This window comes from Myotis yumanensis, unplaced genomic scaffold, assembly GCF_028538775.1.
Source record: "Myotis yumanensis isolate MYYU_CA2020_CCGP unplaced genomic scaffold, mMyoYum1.0.hap1 SCAF_10, whole genome shotgun sequence".
Taxonomy (NCBI): Eukaryota; Metazoa; Chordata; class Mammalia; order Chiroptera; family Vespertilionidae; genus Myotis; species Myotis yumanensis.
The window spans coordinates 34,417,924-34,435,362 of NW_027223761.1; the positions used below are offsets into that span (position 1 = coordinate 34,417,924).

At 44.3% G+C, this 17,439-nt stretch overlaps 1 protein-coding gene across 12 annotated transcripts in view; it reads right to left on the reverse strand.

Moving 5' to 3' along the window:
- Nucleotides 1–17,439, reverse strand: part of TEAD1 (TEA domain transcription factor 1) — a 265,123-nt gene that overhangs the window by 44,070 nt on the left and 203,614 nt on the right. For all 12 annotated transcript variants that reach the window (XM_070425275.1, XM_070425283.1, XM_070425281.1 and 9 more), the window contains one exon: nt 6,117–6,290. In XM_070425275.1, the coding sequence (XP_070281376.1) occupies nt 6,117–6,290 (174 nt within the window). The remainder of the gene's footprint in view (nt 1–6,116; nt 6,291–17,439) is intronic.

The window sequence follows — 17,439 nt, forward strand, 5'->3', positions numbered from 1 at the left end:
TGTGCCCGCAACCAAGGTACATGCCCTTGACCGGAATCGAACCTGGGACCCTTCAGTCCCCAGGCCGACGCTCTATCCACTGAGCCAAACCGGTTAGGGCTTTAGTAAATTTTTTGAGGAAGATTACCTAACAAACTACCAGGTACCTCCTAGATCTGCTCACCCTATCAGAGCTGGCTAAGAGGCAGTTATTGTACCCGGTGTGAAGCCATTTCTCTAGTTGAACAAAATAACGTTCCAGCCAAGGGGAGGAGGAGCTGTGGAAAATCTACCACATATATTGCCCTGCTGAATAAATACTATACATAGGATCCCTGCTCCCTGGGGGAGGCCTGCGAAGCAGCTTAGAACATGGGGCTGGGAACACAGGAAGGAAGCCAATAATAGACAGCAGTCACTGCAGAAAGTGCTAACCAAGCTCCACATATTTTTCTTATGAAGTCAAACCAAAATGGGTGGGTGTGCAAGCTTACTGGCTCCCCTGTCCCTCCACATGAAATATCAGAACCTGCCTATCTAGAGATGATTTTTCAAAGAACAGGCTCTTGGTGAAGATAATCATATAATCACAGTCCATCTGAAGGGAATGTATTATGTATTAGCCCTAGGTACCTCTGAATATGGTGGTATTTCTAGCTAACCTTCCTTCCACATACATCATTCCATCACTTAATATTGCTCACGCATTTTCAGAACTTAACACCCTTTTGAGATGGAACAGAAATAGAGAGAAATGGGAAACTGGAACAGAAAGGCCCTTTCCTTATCGACGGTTTAGAACACGAGAGATTTATTCCATTTTGCTAACTTCCTTTCCCATGAATAGCAACAGGGACATTTGGTTCCAAATGATAGACTCAAGTCTACAATTCAACCTAAGCCATGCAGAATCCAGTTAGACCAGGCTGAAACTCCAGACGGGCGTCCATACAGCCAGTTGACTTGTGCACCAATTTCTTCTGCTTAAAGAAAGCCTGGTTTTTAATTTATAGTGCTTGTCATTTTGTCCAAACAATGTGATTTCATTCCCACCGAGATAAAAGCATCTTCTAAAGGCTGCCCCTTTCCAAATAGCTCACTTCCCCTTCTCTGTTTTATAAAATCTTCTCATATCTGCTTTGGTTAGTAAAACTAGCCTTTCTTTTTCTTCCCCTAAAGTAATATATTAAGAAACTAAGTTGAGTGACTACAAATATATTGGTAATTGTTTATACTGAATGTTCATAATTCCAAGAATTTTAAAAAGATAGCATAAATAATCACAGGGTAACATATATATCCTGGTTTCTAAGATACCCATACTTTAATAATGATTTCAAAGAAAAAAGAAACATTGTATTAAATATATATATATAAATTTTGTTTTGTAACAAGATATACATCCATACAATTTCATTTTCATATTATTTCCTTATTAGTCCAATCAAATTTGCGACTAAGCCTTTATCAGACTATGGTTCTTCTTAATAGCTTTTGGCCATAAGGGTTATAAGTAACTTGTTAGTAGTATATGGCTCTCTCTGCACCAATGTTTCAAAATTTGACACTCTTGAGCATTGGACAGAGAGAAGAATTACTTCAAAAACAATAGTTCCACTGAATTTCTTACTTGGTTAAATCCATAATTTCTCATTTATTTCCTTAAGTAAGCTACATGTGGCTGGAAAGGAACTTCTTTTGCAAGTCAGCTCAAGCTGAAGCTGGGTTTTTGTCTTTCAGGATGCATGACCAAATCACACCCACCTCTTCCAGCTCTGGGAATTCTATGATCAATACCAACACAGTTGGTATTTTATCTTAAATTAGCTGCAGTGTCTGCCATCACACTGGCAAGCCATCTGCATGAACCTCAATGCGGAAACCAAGCTGGGCTCTGACCATTTGTGGGTGGACATCTTCCTTTTTGGGGGCCCACACAGCACCTGATCATTGTTTTATAAGGAAAAAAAAGGATGGTTTTCTGCCAGTACAAAATGTTGGCCTCACTTATTATAAATCTGCTTCCACACTCATCCCCAATCATAATAATTTCAATGCTGCATCAAACTGTAATTTTTCTGAGACATAAAAATTAGGAACTCAAATTTAAGCTAAAATTTCACTAGTAGTATATAGTACGATAGCACAAATAACTTAACTAAGGAAACAAGGAGATGATGAGATGCCCTCTATTGGTGAGGGGCACAAAGGGCAGGCAATAATAACCACCACCACTTACTCTTCTTCGGAGGGGCAGGCAAGGTGCTTATAATATTGACTATCAGAGCACCCCACTTCTAGGACTGTTGAAATGGTAACAAGTAAACGTCTTAGAATAGAGGGAATAGAGAATGAAGGATTAAAGACTGAGTAGAAAGAAAAAATAACTGCAGATGTAGAGGAATTCAAAGAACAGAAAATGACGATAGAAAAGTTGTTTTGTTTTTAAATTATACCACACAAGGCTGATGAAGATGTCTGGAATACTCACTCACTGCTTGATGACTTTAGAAAGCAATTTGGTTATTTACACACATACACATACATATATATTCTAAGCCATATTATTAATGCCTAATAAAATAAGAATGGATAGCTCTGGCTGGAGTGGCTTGGCTGGCGCATAGGCCCATGCACCAAAAGGTCACTGGGTTCGATTCCACGTCAGGGCATATACCCAGGTTGCGGGTTCGATCCCAGGTCACAGCACCCCAATCAGGGCGTGTACAGGAGGCAACTGATGGGTGTTTCTCTCTCACATCAATGTTTCCCTCTCTCTCTTTTCCTCTCCTTTACTCTCTCTCTCTAAAATAAACAGAAAATGCTCACTGGAAGCACCTACTGATAGAGTAGATATTCCAAGTATAATTCATTCTCAGTCATTAGAGGAAGCCCATGAGATTTCAAACTGCAGCAAATTGTAAACCTAATTCATATGGCCTTTCATCATTTATTTTAACAGTTATGACTGAATTCTTTATAAAGGCTAAGTACTGTTAACTATCCTAAGAAGGAATATCTTCTATCATATTCACAGAAGTGCTCAATTTTAATTCTGTAAATCTTAATTCAATAAACTCCTATCTAATCTTGGAGTAATTATGTCAGATTTGCATGTCTCATACTAGCCAGCACACTCTAAACATCTGCAATCTAGACCACCTCATTTGGGCATTCATGAATGACTGAAGAGGTCCAACCCTGAAAGCATTTATTAAAATCACCTCCCGAGTAAAACAGGTGAAAGTTTGGAAGCAAAAACAAGAACATACTTGCTAAGCACTTTCCATTCCACTTTATATTCAAGTAACATGCTAATTATAAAAAACATTATTAAAAACCAATACTGTTTAATTTGAAAGTACTGAAAATGGTTTCTTTGCATCATATCCTATAATTTCTGATGACTTTTAATTCACTTGGATAGAACAGTCTCTTTTATATGCTTCACAACAAGAACTCTTCATCTTTCTGGTCTCAGGACCCCTTTCCGACTCTTAAATTTTACTGAGGATCTCAAAGAGCTTGTTTCTATAGGTTACATCTATCTATATTTTCTGTATTGGAAATTTAAACAGAATTTTTAAAAAATATTACCTAATTAAAAAAAATAAGCTCATTACATGTTAACATACTTTTTTTTTTAAAAAAAAGAAACTAGGCATACCTATAGTTAAAACAAAGTTAGTGAGAAGGTAGTGTTGTTTTATATTTTGCAAATCCATTTAATGTGTAAATTAATGGGAAATACCTAGATTTCCATACTTGCTTCTACATTCATTTGTCAGGACATGTTGCCTTGGCTGAGGGACATGAAGAAACTCCAGCCTTCCATAAATATGTAACTGGAAAAGGAAAGACTATCTGAATAAGCTCATCAGATAACTGTGGTCATTTTTCTTTACGACAACTAAACTGGACAGGTGATAGTTTCTTAAAGGCTAGCTGAAGTGCAGAATCTGAAACCGTGTCAATAAACTTACACACTCTGCTACATTAACACCCACTGGTTTGTCTTGCACAATATCAAAAAATTGCATTAGTTAATCTGACTGTGGACCTCATCAAAAAGTCTTTTAAGGGCTAGAAAGCTGTCAAGTTCACTGAGGTAGATACAAGTTTTCCAAAATTCTTATTTTTACTTGGAAGCTCAAATTTCATCTTTTGTAGCACTTATTGTCAGCTGTTTTCCTTGACGTGAAAGGCAGGCTCCCGGCATTCCTTTTCAATGTGCACTCTAGGTTCCAGATGGGTAAGCTTCATAAAGAACATTCTTGGTGTGACTGGCTTTTTTTTTTTTTTTTAACTGTGTGTGCATACCCCCTTGCTTCCGAGCCACCAGAGTGTGCATGTCAGCAGAGTGCAAAAGGCAAATAATGTCTCCTTGTCATAATGAAAATAATTTTGACCTTGTCAATCCACTACAAGAATACTGAAGAACCCCCTGTGGGGTCCCACAGGCCACTCTTAGAAAACTTCTGTGTTATCATATAAGTGACCCTCCAACCATCACTAAGTGGCAGCCACCAATTTAAAAAGGAGAAACGACCTTTTTTGTCCATGTAATCCACATATATTACCCACCCTAAGAACATTAATATCAGTAGAAGGCTATTTCTATAATTCAAATTTAATACAAAAGCATGAAAAACGAGAGCTAGTTACCATGCAAGGATAACAGAAGCTAAACAAACTAAATGTAACATGTAAACTTCCCTCCAAGAAATTTAAAACATAAATTTTTCCTTAATTCATCCACTTGTCTCCCCATTTGTTGGGCTTTTTGTGTGTGTGTTGGACCCTTGTACTGGTGACATGGAGAGTCGTTCTCAGCTGAACTCCGTGGCCAGGATCCATAGGGCGCGAAGCAGTCAGGGAACAGAGCAGAGGCACTAATGTCAAACTTATCCAATTTCAAGACCAAGTCCCCACCCTGCACGTAGCCTGTCCTTCATAATCTCCGAGTCTTTGTCTTAGTTGAATACGAAGCAAATTCCGCTAAACACCGTGAGGACTGGATGAGATGCATGTAGAGCATTAGTGCAGCCCCCAGCCCACAGCGGGTATTCAATAAGCGGTTGCCACTGTTGCGAATAAGGTCCCCCAGAGGCAGCCGGGGGTCCGGCGAGGAGTGGGGCACACATCCACATAATTATGACACAGCATGGGAACTGATTACCCACAACACGTGGTGGGAGTAAAAGGAAAATCAATGGTCTGCCTAAGTGAGGAAGGTGCGATAGTAAACGAGCCGCCATCCCAAAGGGAAAGGGAGCTGGCCCCATGGAGGAGGAGGAGAAGGGAAATGTACAACAGATGCACACGGAGGCTGGGCACAGGACAGAGCAAGGGAAACGCTCTGGAACCAGCTCACGTAGGGTCGCTGATGCCATGCTAAGGAGCGCACACCTTTGAAGCTGTTGTCTTTTTCTCTTTCTAAAGACTGAGGACTTATAAACACTCAGCACTAGCAGGTCATCTGGTCTCCTATGCCCCCTGACCCCCAATACACACACATTATACTCATGCTGCTTTCAGGTCTCGGATCCGTCAGCAGTGCCCTGGCCCCCGCTTGACGTGGAAGAGGAAGAGCAAAATGCCTCCCAGAGGCTGTGGGACATCAGGGAGCCCCAGCAGCTGGTGGAATCTGCACTTAATGTTTTAAAGCACAAATGAGGCACATACTGGGCAAAGCCATTTTGTATTCTCTCAGGCACTTCTAAGATCTTGAAGCCCGCCAACTGTATCTTCATCCCAGCCCCAACTATGCCCCAGGTCCTATGCGACAGTGGAATTTACAGGTTGCTTTGCTTAATGGAGTGAGAAGAAAGAGAAAGAGGGTCTAGTGGTCCATGTTTTCCATCCTGATTCCACCCATCAGGGAAGCCTCTTGTCATTGCATGAGTGAGCCCCGAAGCCCAAAGAGGCCGCCCGCCTCTTGCTGTTTGGCAGAAGCAGCAGGGCACAAGTCCAGCGTGAGGGCGGCACACAGGTGCGAGCCATGACCCACGGCAATCCTGCAGGTGCAGGTGAACATGCAGTCAGGTGCATCCACGGCCAGCTGTGCTGCTCCACACTCACATGGGACTTGACCATTCAGACAAAAGCCACTGAAATCACTGCAAGGTCTTACTCACCCAGAATTTGACGAGGAAGAAGGCATTTTGAGGGCCCTTGCCAAACAGTTCCTTTAAGCCACCTTTCTTTTCAGGAAATTTGTCATAAATCTGACGAATGTCCACTGATTCGAGCAATGGGTCACTGTAAGAATGGTTGGCATGCCCAATGTGCACAAAGAGGTGTTTGTTGTACTGCAAGAAACCAACAGAGACATTCCCATTACAAACCCTTTGAACAACCCGGGACACATGCATCGTGAACTGGATAGAGAGTAAGTGGTCTTACAGTCCCGGAATTACGCCTTGATTAGCTGAGAGTCCATACCTTTGAAAAGATGAAGATGTTAGAAAAGTCATTATAACTTAGGGCAAAAACAATCATCATTTTTTTAAAACTAAAGTTGACATACAATAATATATTAGTTCCAGGTATACAATATAGTAAAACAGTCATTGTCTTTTATTAAGAAGGGTATGTATTTTCCCAATGCCTAAGAAAGGCTTTTTGTAGACATAGAAGTAAGCAAAGCTTAAATTACCCAACTACCAAACCAAAAAACAATTCTATTACCCAGTTTCACGAGACTCAGCTGAAAATGACAGTGACGCCTTTTGGAGCCTATTATTTATGGTGTAAGCCCAATAAAAAGTATGTGTGTAGTTACCTAACATCATCACCCAGAATGCACTTCTCACTCCAGCTCCCCTAGCAGCAGCATGGGTGCAGCCTTCTGAGCTCTGGTACCTACCTACCTCTTCCAGCAGGAATGAGAGGGCTGAGCCTCTTCTCATCAGTCCCCTTAGTAACCAATCTCAAACTTCTGCATAAAGGCCAGTCAATATGTGGCTATCAGTGCAACATTAGGGTCAGGGGAGAGGATTCATGGCATAAGGTTAGCAAGAGGTTGGTAACAAAGGAATACCAGTCATTCATAATCACACACAAAAAAAGAAACAAAAACACCAAACACCTAAGAAGACATTTAACTTACAAAGGAAACCCTTTCTTTGCCTTGCTTTGGTATAAGATATGGAAACTGGACCCCAGAGGAGAATGTCCAAACCAATGGTTCTCACCCAGGTTGCAGCAGAATTACCAAGGAGCATTTAAAAATCACCAATGCCTGGGCTCCACCCAGACTAATTTGGAATCCCTGAGAATGAGGCCAGACATCAGTGATCTTTAATGCTCGGTAGGCAAATTCCAATATGCACCTAAGTTTAAGAACCTCTTGCCTAGATGCTCTACTTCAGACCCTCCCTGCCCATCCTTCCTGAGGTATAGGCCATAAGACCCACCTAATGGGACACAAAGACATCTGGGGGTGCATGGGTTCCAGGGAGCTCAGAACTTAATAGGGTTCAAAGATAAACCTTGTGTCTCTCTTCACCTAGCAGTCCCTACTCACTTTTTGAGTTTAAACTGGTATTTCTCCAAGTAGAGACTTTCTGAGTACTGATCCCATAGAAGCCCCAAATAAAAGGACTGGTTAGGACAGCCTACCGAGAGTACTGCAAATCAGCTATGACACCGGGCAGTGCTTCCCCAGTGTCTAACATGGGGAGAGTGATGGCATCTACTCCACAGGGTGGCTGTAGGATCTAAATGAGACTGCTTATACAGAGCACACTACAACTCCTAGATCCAATAGACATTCAATAATGCTGGCTATTACGATTTTTTAATAGAACCTCCTTCTTTGAGATTCACAGCGAATATTAGCATATTAAAAGCACCGCAGTAAAGGGACATTTTTTTAACTTTGTATAACCCAAAGTTTCCCAAACTCATTTGATCACAACCCTGTAAAAATATCCTGTGAAAGTGCTGGTTCAAATCTGTGACCTGCTGCCCACGCCGTGGATCTCTGGCCACAAAGCCAAAGGGTGAGAGGCCCAACCCCCCACAGTGGTCCACAGTGTTGCACATATGGGGAGTGTGGCCAGGGCCGGGCATCTTCTGGGAGAAGGCTAAGCACCCCTCACAATCAACATCAGAGAGCTATCTTAACCAAGGCTTCAACATCCCTCAAAGGCACCCGCTAAAATGAAAAACCAAGTGGAACCTATCAAGCTCTGACGTGGTCCCCGCCTCTGCTCCTTCCAGTTACCTGGAGACTCTCTAGTGGGACTGAGACCTGGAAGCTACTGGGAAAGAACAGAGTGTGCCTGTGCGGGAAGAGAAAGGAAAAAATGTTTACATAAAGTCAAAGCCGTGGCTGTGTTAGGGAGGTGAGGCATGCGGTGGGGCCAAGTGCCTCTGATCTTTCTGTAGGTTTTCTCTAACGCTCTTGGTCACATCATCTTTTCAGTTACAAGCAAATACTAGTAAAAGCCCACAGAAACGTATAAAGCACAACTGCTAAGGAGCTGCCAGTCTCATCAGTGGGTAAAAGGAGATGTGCAATGTGGTCTCAGGTACTGTACTCCTTCCCTCACAATGACATTGTTAGATGGATTTTATTAAGGTCATTTTACAGATAAGGAAATAGAAGCTTAGAGATGAACGGACCTGTCTGAGGTCACACATCCGGGATTAGTCCTGGAGTTAAGAATAAAACTTGGATCTGTCACTCATGCATCTTGGTGCGAATACCAACCACGCGGTCTCCCAGAAGAAAATGCCCAGGCCCTTCTAATGCAGATCTACTTTTGGTTTGAAAGTTGATTTGTGAAAAAAATGAAAGAAGCTAAATAGTGTTTTCAAAATTCTAAGATGTTAAATTAGAATTCGGGAGAAACGTAATGATTCACAGATGCATCAGATAGAGTCTTGAAAGGTTTCTATTTTGAGGAAATTACCTTTGTGCCCAAGTGGCTGAAAGGAACTGAGAAGGGGCAGGCTGTCTTTGCCAAAGGAAATCGGGCACTGACTCTCCAAGGCTGGTGACTTGAAACCAAACCCTGACTGTTGGCATCTGAGTGGCTTTGTTCCTGCCAAGAGGTGACTTTGTTGCTAAGAATACCAAGGACTAAAGAAGGTGTCCTGGAGACCACAGCAGTGAGACAAACAGACCTCACTCTCTCCCTAACTCAACCTGGGCAGGTCAGGAGTCCCTGTGCCCCCAAATCCAGAGGCTGAAAAGAAAAAAAAAATCTATCTGATAGGTGTGGGTTCAAGTTTTAATGAAATTAGAACTCTACAAACCATTTGATGAGGCTCTACCTACTACTTCCCATCCTGCCAGTTCTCCTTAGAAGGGAAGAAGGCCAGGGTAGACACATCCTTCCCTCTCTCTCCCCCGCCCTCCCAAATAAATCCCATTTTCTTTCTAGTAGGGCTGGTTACCCAAAACTAAAGGTGGGACAAAACCAAAAAAAGAGTAATTCTATTCTGTAAGGCAAAAAACAAATATTTGAAAACAACAACAAACCAAAGCCCCAAGTATTGGGGGTAATATATACGCTAAGCACTGTGCTAGGCACAGGGAATCCATGAGCCAATACTTCAAAGTCCCTCTCTTCACAGACCCTACAGAGTGACTAGACAGAGCTAGCTTACTGCCTCTATAGTCAATTATGTGTTGCCCATGTAAACATGGGTTCTCAAAGATTCCTAGAGAAAAGGCTGAGGTTAAAGACAGTCAACATCTCTTGCATGTCACATGACCTAAGTCAGCATTTACCTGCTTTTAAAAAATATGGATGACTTTATTCTCATTAGCAAAGAGAACCTGTGTGGAATTCTCCTTGGAAATGTGAGTTAAGTTTCACATCTCTAAGGCAAAAGCCTGATGAAAACCAAGTCATCCATCACCTGTGAGAGTATAACACACTCTCAGATCTGTAAGGTTTCAGGAAATTAATCTTTGTAACCATTTTCAGTTAGCTGTAGGAGGATACGTTCCTATGAAATGGAGTAAATCAAAATAGAGGGAGATGGGGCCCTGACCCAGGAGAGAGGAAGAGGAACTCGCTGGCCAACAGCTGGGCCGCTGACCTGGACAGAGACTGGTCCAGTGGATGAGGAGCTGGAGGGACCCTGGAAGGATGTCACCAAGGGGAAGTGGACCTGAGAGATTCCCTGACTTATGTGACCATCTGGAGAAGAGTGTGAGAATTCTGTTAGAAATTGTGAGGATGAATTCATGTAATGTAAAAACTGAACAAAAAAAAAGAAGAAATGACAAACCCTAAAATAACAAGCTTTACAATCAAGAAATGGTTCTAACACATCACACATTAACCACGCCGTGCACAAAACTGACACAGGTTTGTGATATAAGCACTGAACATTAAACCAAAACTTGTGATATAACTGCACTGGGAGGGATGGGGGGTGGGGCGGGCGGGGGTGTCATATGCTGAATTTGGAGAGCTAAGTCCTGATCTTCCACAGTAAAAAGTCAACAGAAAATGTCTAAAATCGATGGGCTGAGATATACAGGATAAGCATGTTATTTAGAAATATGGAGATGAGATCTGAAGAACTGGCCAAAAGGCTGTAAGCAGCTGTCCCTGAGGAGTAGGGCTGTGCGGTGGGAAGACCTGGGGAAGGGGGCTGCTGATTTTCCTCAGACCACGAGTGAGGCTCCATTTGGCTTATATATAAAGCATATGTACTATATTAAATTAAATAAAAACTACCTTGAAACAACCTAGAGTTTTTTGAGGAAGGGAAAGGACTATAAAGGGAAACAAAAACATTAAGAGTCGTGCTTCAGGTTGTTTATTCTAGCTGACCACAAATTCCCTGGACCCGAAAGGAACTTAGTCAGATCACAGAGCCTTCCTAAGGCTCAACCTCTCAGGACGACTGGCCAGAAGATGGATCCCTGTCGCCTGCAAGGTTCCCCCAAAAGAACGATGTTACACCAGCAAAATCCTACCTGGATCAACTGGACAGGTGCTTAGCAGCACCTGACACAACCTTCACACACGGATTTCTCTTTCAACTTGGGGAAATGCTCATTTCCTCTTGTTACTGCTGTAATCCCTCCAGTTCTTTTTCACAGCAGTTTTATGTAGTGAAAAGGTGAATGTAATCCTAGAAACTCAACAAAGTTACTTGCAAAGGGTTATTTAGCTGCCCTGGGGGTTTCACAAACGGCTTTCCTCCGCCCTCACAGCTGTTCTGAGAGGTCACTTTCTCTCCTGGTTCCTGGCTCTCTTTCTCTCTGCTGCTGAGGGAGGTTGAGGAGTCAGATGGGGATCTGGTCTGAACCCTGGTGCTGGCACCAGCGTCCAGCTGAGTCATCTGGGAGAGCAACTCCAGCCGCTCTGCTGCCTTTTCCACCTCCGTGATACCAGGGGCAAAAACGGGACTCCCTCGAAGGAGTGCCACAAGGATTAAGTGAGACAACGCATGGAAAATACATAATGCTGCGCCCAGCATGTCACTTATTGCTATTACATTTCCCCAAATAATCATGATGCTTCTTTACTTCGGAAGAGATCATCTGAAAGTCAGGCTGTCCCTCTGACAGCAACAGAAGTGAAATACTCAACTTTAAAGCAGAAATTAAGAGAGGTAAGTTTCAGATCCATTAAGGTGATTCCTTGTTTGGACACTGCCATTAGCTACTGTAATGCAGAGTGGCCGAGGTGGGGGCGATGTGCACATGGGGGGATCTGGCCCCCACACTTCCCACGGGCATATCAGAGCCCACTCTCTGAAGTGGGCAAAATCTGTCCTCACAAGTGGGGCTGGGGCAGCCTGGGAGGGCACCCATCACCACGGACAAGACAACCAGAACAACACAACTCCCACAGGGGCCACTGGGGTCCTTCTTTCTTTTCTCTCTTTTTGTAAAGGATTGCCAATCCATTTTACTCTAAAGACCTAGGATGAGGCAGTTCACTTTTTGTGGAAAAGGAAGGAAAAGCCCCATAAATCTACTCCTTGGCATCTGGGCTGCTCCTTAGGACACGCCTCAGCGCTGCAGTACACTATCTGACCTGAAGATGGCGGTCTTTTCATAAACTTGTCCCAAAAATTCCAAGTATTTGAAGAACGTTAGTAAAACCTTGAAAAATGACTGCTGTCAAATAATACCAAGAGAGAAATTATAATCCACTTAGGAATTTAAAGAAACTAAGACAAATAACTCATGTCAAGGGATGATAATGTACAAGTTGGAACAGAACAAGGACAAATCACCTCCATTTGCTTCCTGTCACGCTCCTGCCAGGACTCCCTGTCCAGACACTCCCAGAGCAGCCTGGGCAACCTGTGATGACCCCATGGAGTGGCTGCAGGGCCAGCCAAGGAAAGTGACCTACATACTCAGCCCTTTGGGGGACAGGAGGGGCTCTCCTGGGCTCCGCCACAAGCAGGCTCCATCCTGGGCTGACTGCTCAGAGACACCAGCCCTGTCTGGTTACCTGGCCCTGGTGCTGCTTCATGCCCTCCCTGTGCTCTTCCCAGAAAGAAACATTGAAAACAAGAAACTAGGAGCAAGCAAGTCCTTCCTTCCCAGATCGCACACCAGGATGCATGCCCTCACCCCCACTTCCCACATCCACCTCCATCTCTCTAGAGGGGCTGCTGTTTGCGTAGAAAGCGGTGTGTCTTCCCCACAGAAGTGCAGCTGTAAGGGCCACTGGCTGAGCGCAGGGATACAACCAGGAAGGCAAGCGGGCGCGGGGCTGACCTGCCAAGGAAAGCAGATGGAGCCTGGCTGGAGCCTCTGAGAAATGTCTATAAAACCCAGATTTCCAGATGCTTTCAACTGCCTCATCCCCAAATGGTAATGAAGAAAGCGAGTGCGTGCCCAGAGCAGCTCAGACACTGGAAGTAAACCATCTACTGCTATTGCGAGAGGTGCATGGATGAGCCCATAGAACAGCTGGGCAGTCATGCGGGAAAGGGTGACAAAACCACACGGTACCCAAGGGAGCCATCACCTCAACCTCAGAAAGATACTTCATTTCCATGCCCTACTAGAAGACCACACTTGGTAAAATATATGAGAAAATTCTGGGAAAAGCACATATACTGGGCATAGCCAACCATCAGACCAGCTGTGGCCTTCCTCTGAGAGCCTCCAGGGCAAGTGTGCTTTCTGACCATTTATTCTAAGCATGGGATGCAGACATTAACAACACATGGGTAGAATCCTGGCTCTGTTGGTTTTGAGCTGTGTGACCTGAGGCAAGTTCCTTAATCTTTCTGGGCCTTGGCTTCCTCCTCTGAACATAGGGATGACACCTGGCCTGCTGATATCTGGGGGTCAATGTGAAGGTCAAACGAAACAGTAAACAAGACAGTTCTGTGTGAGCTGTAGGGAGCTGCACAGATACTGGCTTGCAGATTTACTATTAATGAGATCCACACACAAGCTATGAACTGGGGTAGAGGAACTTCTTTTTTAAAGGACCAGAAACCGATTTGCCCAAACAGCTGTTTCCCATAAATGCAGAACCCCACAATGAGATGTAGTGTCAGCCCCAGCAGCCACTGCAGGCTTGGAAGCTTCTTCAGAGAAACCTTGGCCTCCTCCACCCTGTCCAGGACCCAGGCAAGGACCCTCCTGGCAATCTGGAACTTAAACCTTGCTTTTGATCTTGTTTCCTTATTTCTCCAATCGAATCCCATGCAAACCATTCACCCTTTTTTCTGCCCCAGGCCTCCTCAATGCCTTGTTTCCTTAGCTGGTCACGTTTTCCAAAGCAAAGTCAGGGTCTGTGGTCTAACAAAAGACTTTTAGCTCTCTGTGAATTTAGGCCTTTGAAAGAAGCTGTACAGAGAGGAAGGTTAAATCATGCTCGGGCCCACATTTGACCAACAGCCTTTATGGGAAAGAATCAGGTGCACTGTAGGATGTATTTACAGAACTTCAGTGCAGGTTCCCCTGAAGGGGAGACCTCGGGTTCGCTCAGGCTGTGAAGATTGCTGACTTACTCCTCACACCAGGAGGTTCCATGCTTCAGGCTCTTCCAGCCACTTAGAAGTAAAGAGGCCAGGACACCCCAGCAAAACCCCTTGCCTCCTGGCTGAGGACCTGCCATCACACAAGCCTGGGGACCCTCCAGGAATTCTCTCCTCCCGTGGAACCTGAGTCAAATGTCCTTACTTTCCTCCTCCTCCAAATGTCCTGCCCACCTTCCTGCGCTGGCTGCCGCTTGTGAAGCGGTAATGAGCCTTGTCCTCTGCACTCCCCCAGGGGGTGCATCCTTCTCTGTGAGATGAATGTGTGGGAAAGACCTCCCTCAATGTTGGTCATTGCTGCTACCTTCCCCAATTTTTCAAACTTTGGACTCTGGATTAGGACCAAGTTCAAATATCAACCCTGTCATCTATGAGCCCAGTGTTGGGCTGTTGTTAACTTAAACTTGCTGAACGTCTCTGTTTCCAATATCCCCTTCAACAGGTTTCTTTTGAGGAAAGGCGATTAACCTGCTTCCTCCTTGTTCTGTGACTTTTCAAATCATACTACATTCCCACTCTCAAAAGATCGGTCATTTCCAGCATCCTCTTCCTCCACAGCTAATTAACCCCTAAGACCTTTTAGAGTTATGGACACAATGTCTATGCCCTGGGTCACTGCTTGTGCCCGGGGTTGGTGCTTGTCACCATCTCCTCGCCCAGCCCATTCTCTGACCTGCTACAGCTGTCATCTTCCTGAAACACATCAGATCACAACTTCTCTTTAAAAATGAGGGTGAGAATATGTCCATATTATGCTGTCCATGTATTAAAAATCTATGGAAATACAAGAAACTAGCAAAGGTGATTCCTACCTGGGATGGGATAGGAATTAGAAGGTAGTGAAGACTCCTTCCATTCTTTTATGCTTATAGATTTTTGACCACATGAATTTACTATCTACTAAAAAAAAAAAATAATAATTAAAAAAATATTCTGGCTCCCATCTGAGTTTCAATAGAGTCCAAAACACCTGGTGAGCAGATCTTCCCAAGCCAGATCCCTCCATCTGTCTGGCCCAATTTCCTGCTACATTTCTAAAAGACATTCAGGTTCCAAAAACCATGTGTGGAGTGCTCACTGGAGTCCAGGGATGTTGCTAACTGTAATTGTCACAGCAATGATGAGAGTGGTCCTAGTATGCCCGATGTACCAACTGAAATCAGGCTGAGCCGTGATATCATTTGCCCCAAATCTCACACCACTGGTAAGCATTCCGATACCAGCTTTCTCATTCAACCAGTACGAACGTGTCATCACAAGAGCATGACAGGAGATATGCTCTAAGGACCCAGTGGAAACATTCCTGGCCTCTCTCGTGCCTTGCCCCAAACCCAGAGAAGACTCACAACACTGCAGGTTGGAAAAGGAGCTCAGAGAAAAGCCAGCCCGACCCTCGCCACATGTGAAGGGCCCTGCTAACATGCAGCCTGCATTTAGGAAGCTCATACTTTGCAAGGCAGCTGTTTTTATGTTGGAAGAATTTTTTGATTTCTCCAAAACCACAGTGAAGTGGTTAGGAATAGAGTGGAGCCAAACCTTGGCATAGCCACTTCCTGAGAGTGGATCTTGATAATGTATCTTAATGCGTCGGAGCCTCCGTTCCTTCCCTGATAGACCGGACATAAGACCAGTTCCCAAGTCAAATGCTTGGCCGTAGTGGTTATAACGCAGCTCAGCAGGTGCGGTGATTAATGTCATTGCTATCATGTGTCAAGGTGTTTGTTATGAGCTGGATGTGCCTTCCCTGTTCAGGTTTGTTACCGTACCACATCGTGGAACTTTCTTGTTCTTTGGCAAGACAGTGCATTTTCAAAATCTAAAGAGACAATCTCCTTGTCCCTCCATCTCTATTCCAAAATTCTCCCTTCTCTGGCTGTGTAACTTCTACCTAACTCAACCCTCACACACTCTCTTCCTGCACACGGTCCTGCTTATTCTGGCATGTAGACCATGACAAGCATTAAGCATAGTCTGGTGCCTGGGAAGTCTGCACCAGCAGGGGTTTGCCAGCTGTGGGGCAGGATGTGGCTGAGCTGTGGGGGGCTGGAGGAACCTGCTGTGTCCCAGGGTGGGGGTACAGGGAGTCCACTAGGCTTTATCAGGGAAACCACTCCCCATGCACACACAGGATTCAGCTTACAGTTCACCAAGATCAGGTTTTCAGCAGTCTCAATCAGCAGCTGCCTAACTCAGTCTCCAGGAACTGGGCCCTGATTACAGGCGATGGAGGATCTTACACTTAACATTTGAAGTCCTTTGATATGCAACACTGAAATCATGTAAAAAGTGTATTTTCAAGCACTACTAACCACTTCTAATATAGTCTTAATTTTTTCGATCTTCCTTTCTAAACCCTCTGCTGTTTTTCTCTTAGCTTCTAGTGGAGCCAAAGGTAACAGAGGGACTGACTTGCTGGTTCTCCACCAATATAAACAACCAACTTGAGGAAACGCTGCCATCTGGTTTATGCTTGATGCAGAGCCAGCAGGGGGCGCACATCCCACAGATTATTCTTCCTTTAGTTTATAGAGTCTAGCCAGCTATAGCCTACAAAACAGGCCACAGGTACACATGGAACATACACTCTTTGGTTATAATCTCAGGATGTGGAATCAGCAGGCCTGGATCTGAATCCTATTTCCAATGTCGGCTAGCTGCCTAACACTGGGAAGGGCACATCACAGGATTAAGTAAGATAATGCACAGTGTTGGCTATGTCCACAGATGGTACCACTGCTGGTACTACTCTGAGTGCTGCCAATGCTAAGGGTGGCAGAGTCATGAAGAAGTCTTCAGTGGTGGCAATGAAGACTATGTGTTAGAATGAAGAGTGAATTTCCAGAGCAGTGGTAACTAAGGGAGGCCACCCTGGACAGTGGCAAACCAGGCTCTCCTTTTGGCTTTCTTGTTCATGCCTTATCTACTGCTGGAAAATAGTACAGTGCAAGGTTCAAACCTGGCCACAGCCACTGACTATCTGAAGACAGCAATCTTTCCAAACCTCTCCTACAGAACGGAACAGAATTACCTACCTCATCGGGCTACGATGAGGATAGAAGAAATCACTAATGAAAAACAGTTAGCACTGCACCCAGCGCATTGATTTATTTATTGGCTTTTTGCCAGCACTATCTATAACCCCATGATTCCAATGAGCCTAAGCCATTATGGAGAAGCAGAAAGAAATGTGTGCATGCCTACATGGAGACAAAGATCTCCAAACACAGAGTTAAATCTGTTTGGGGACCTTTAATTATTTGTCACCTTGTTACCTAGGAGGGAGGCTCCACTAGAATAAGGGCTGTTTCCTTTGCTGTTGAATCTCTAACACCTAAATCAGGGGCTGGCATGTAGTGTTTAACACTTGGAGTGGGGGAAACGAGTTAAGTCGGCTCGCGTGAATTGCGCGTACTCCGCGGGAGCCGTCTTAACTCGGTTCATATAGATTTGCGGTGGAGTGAGGGAAACGTG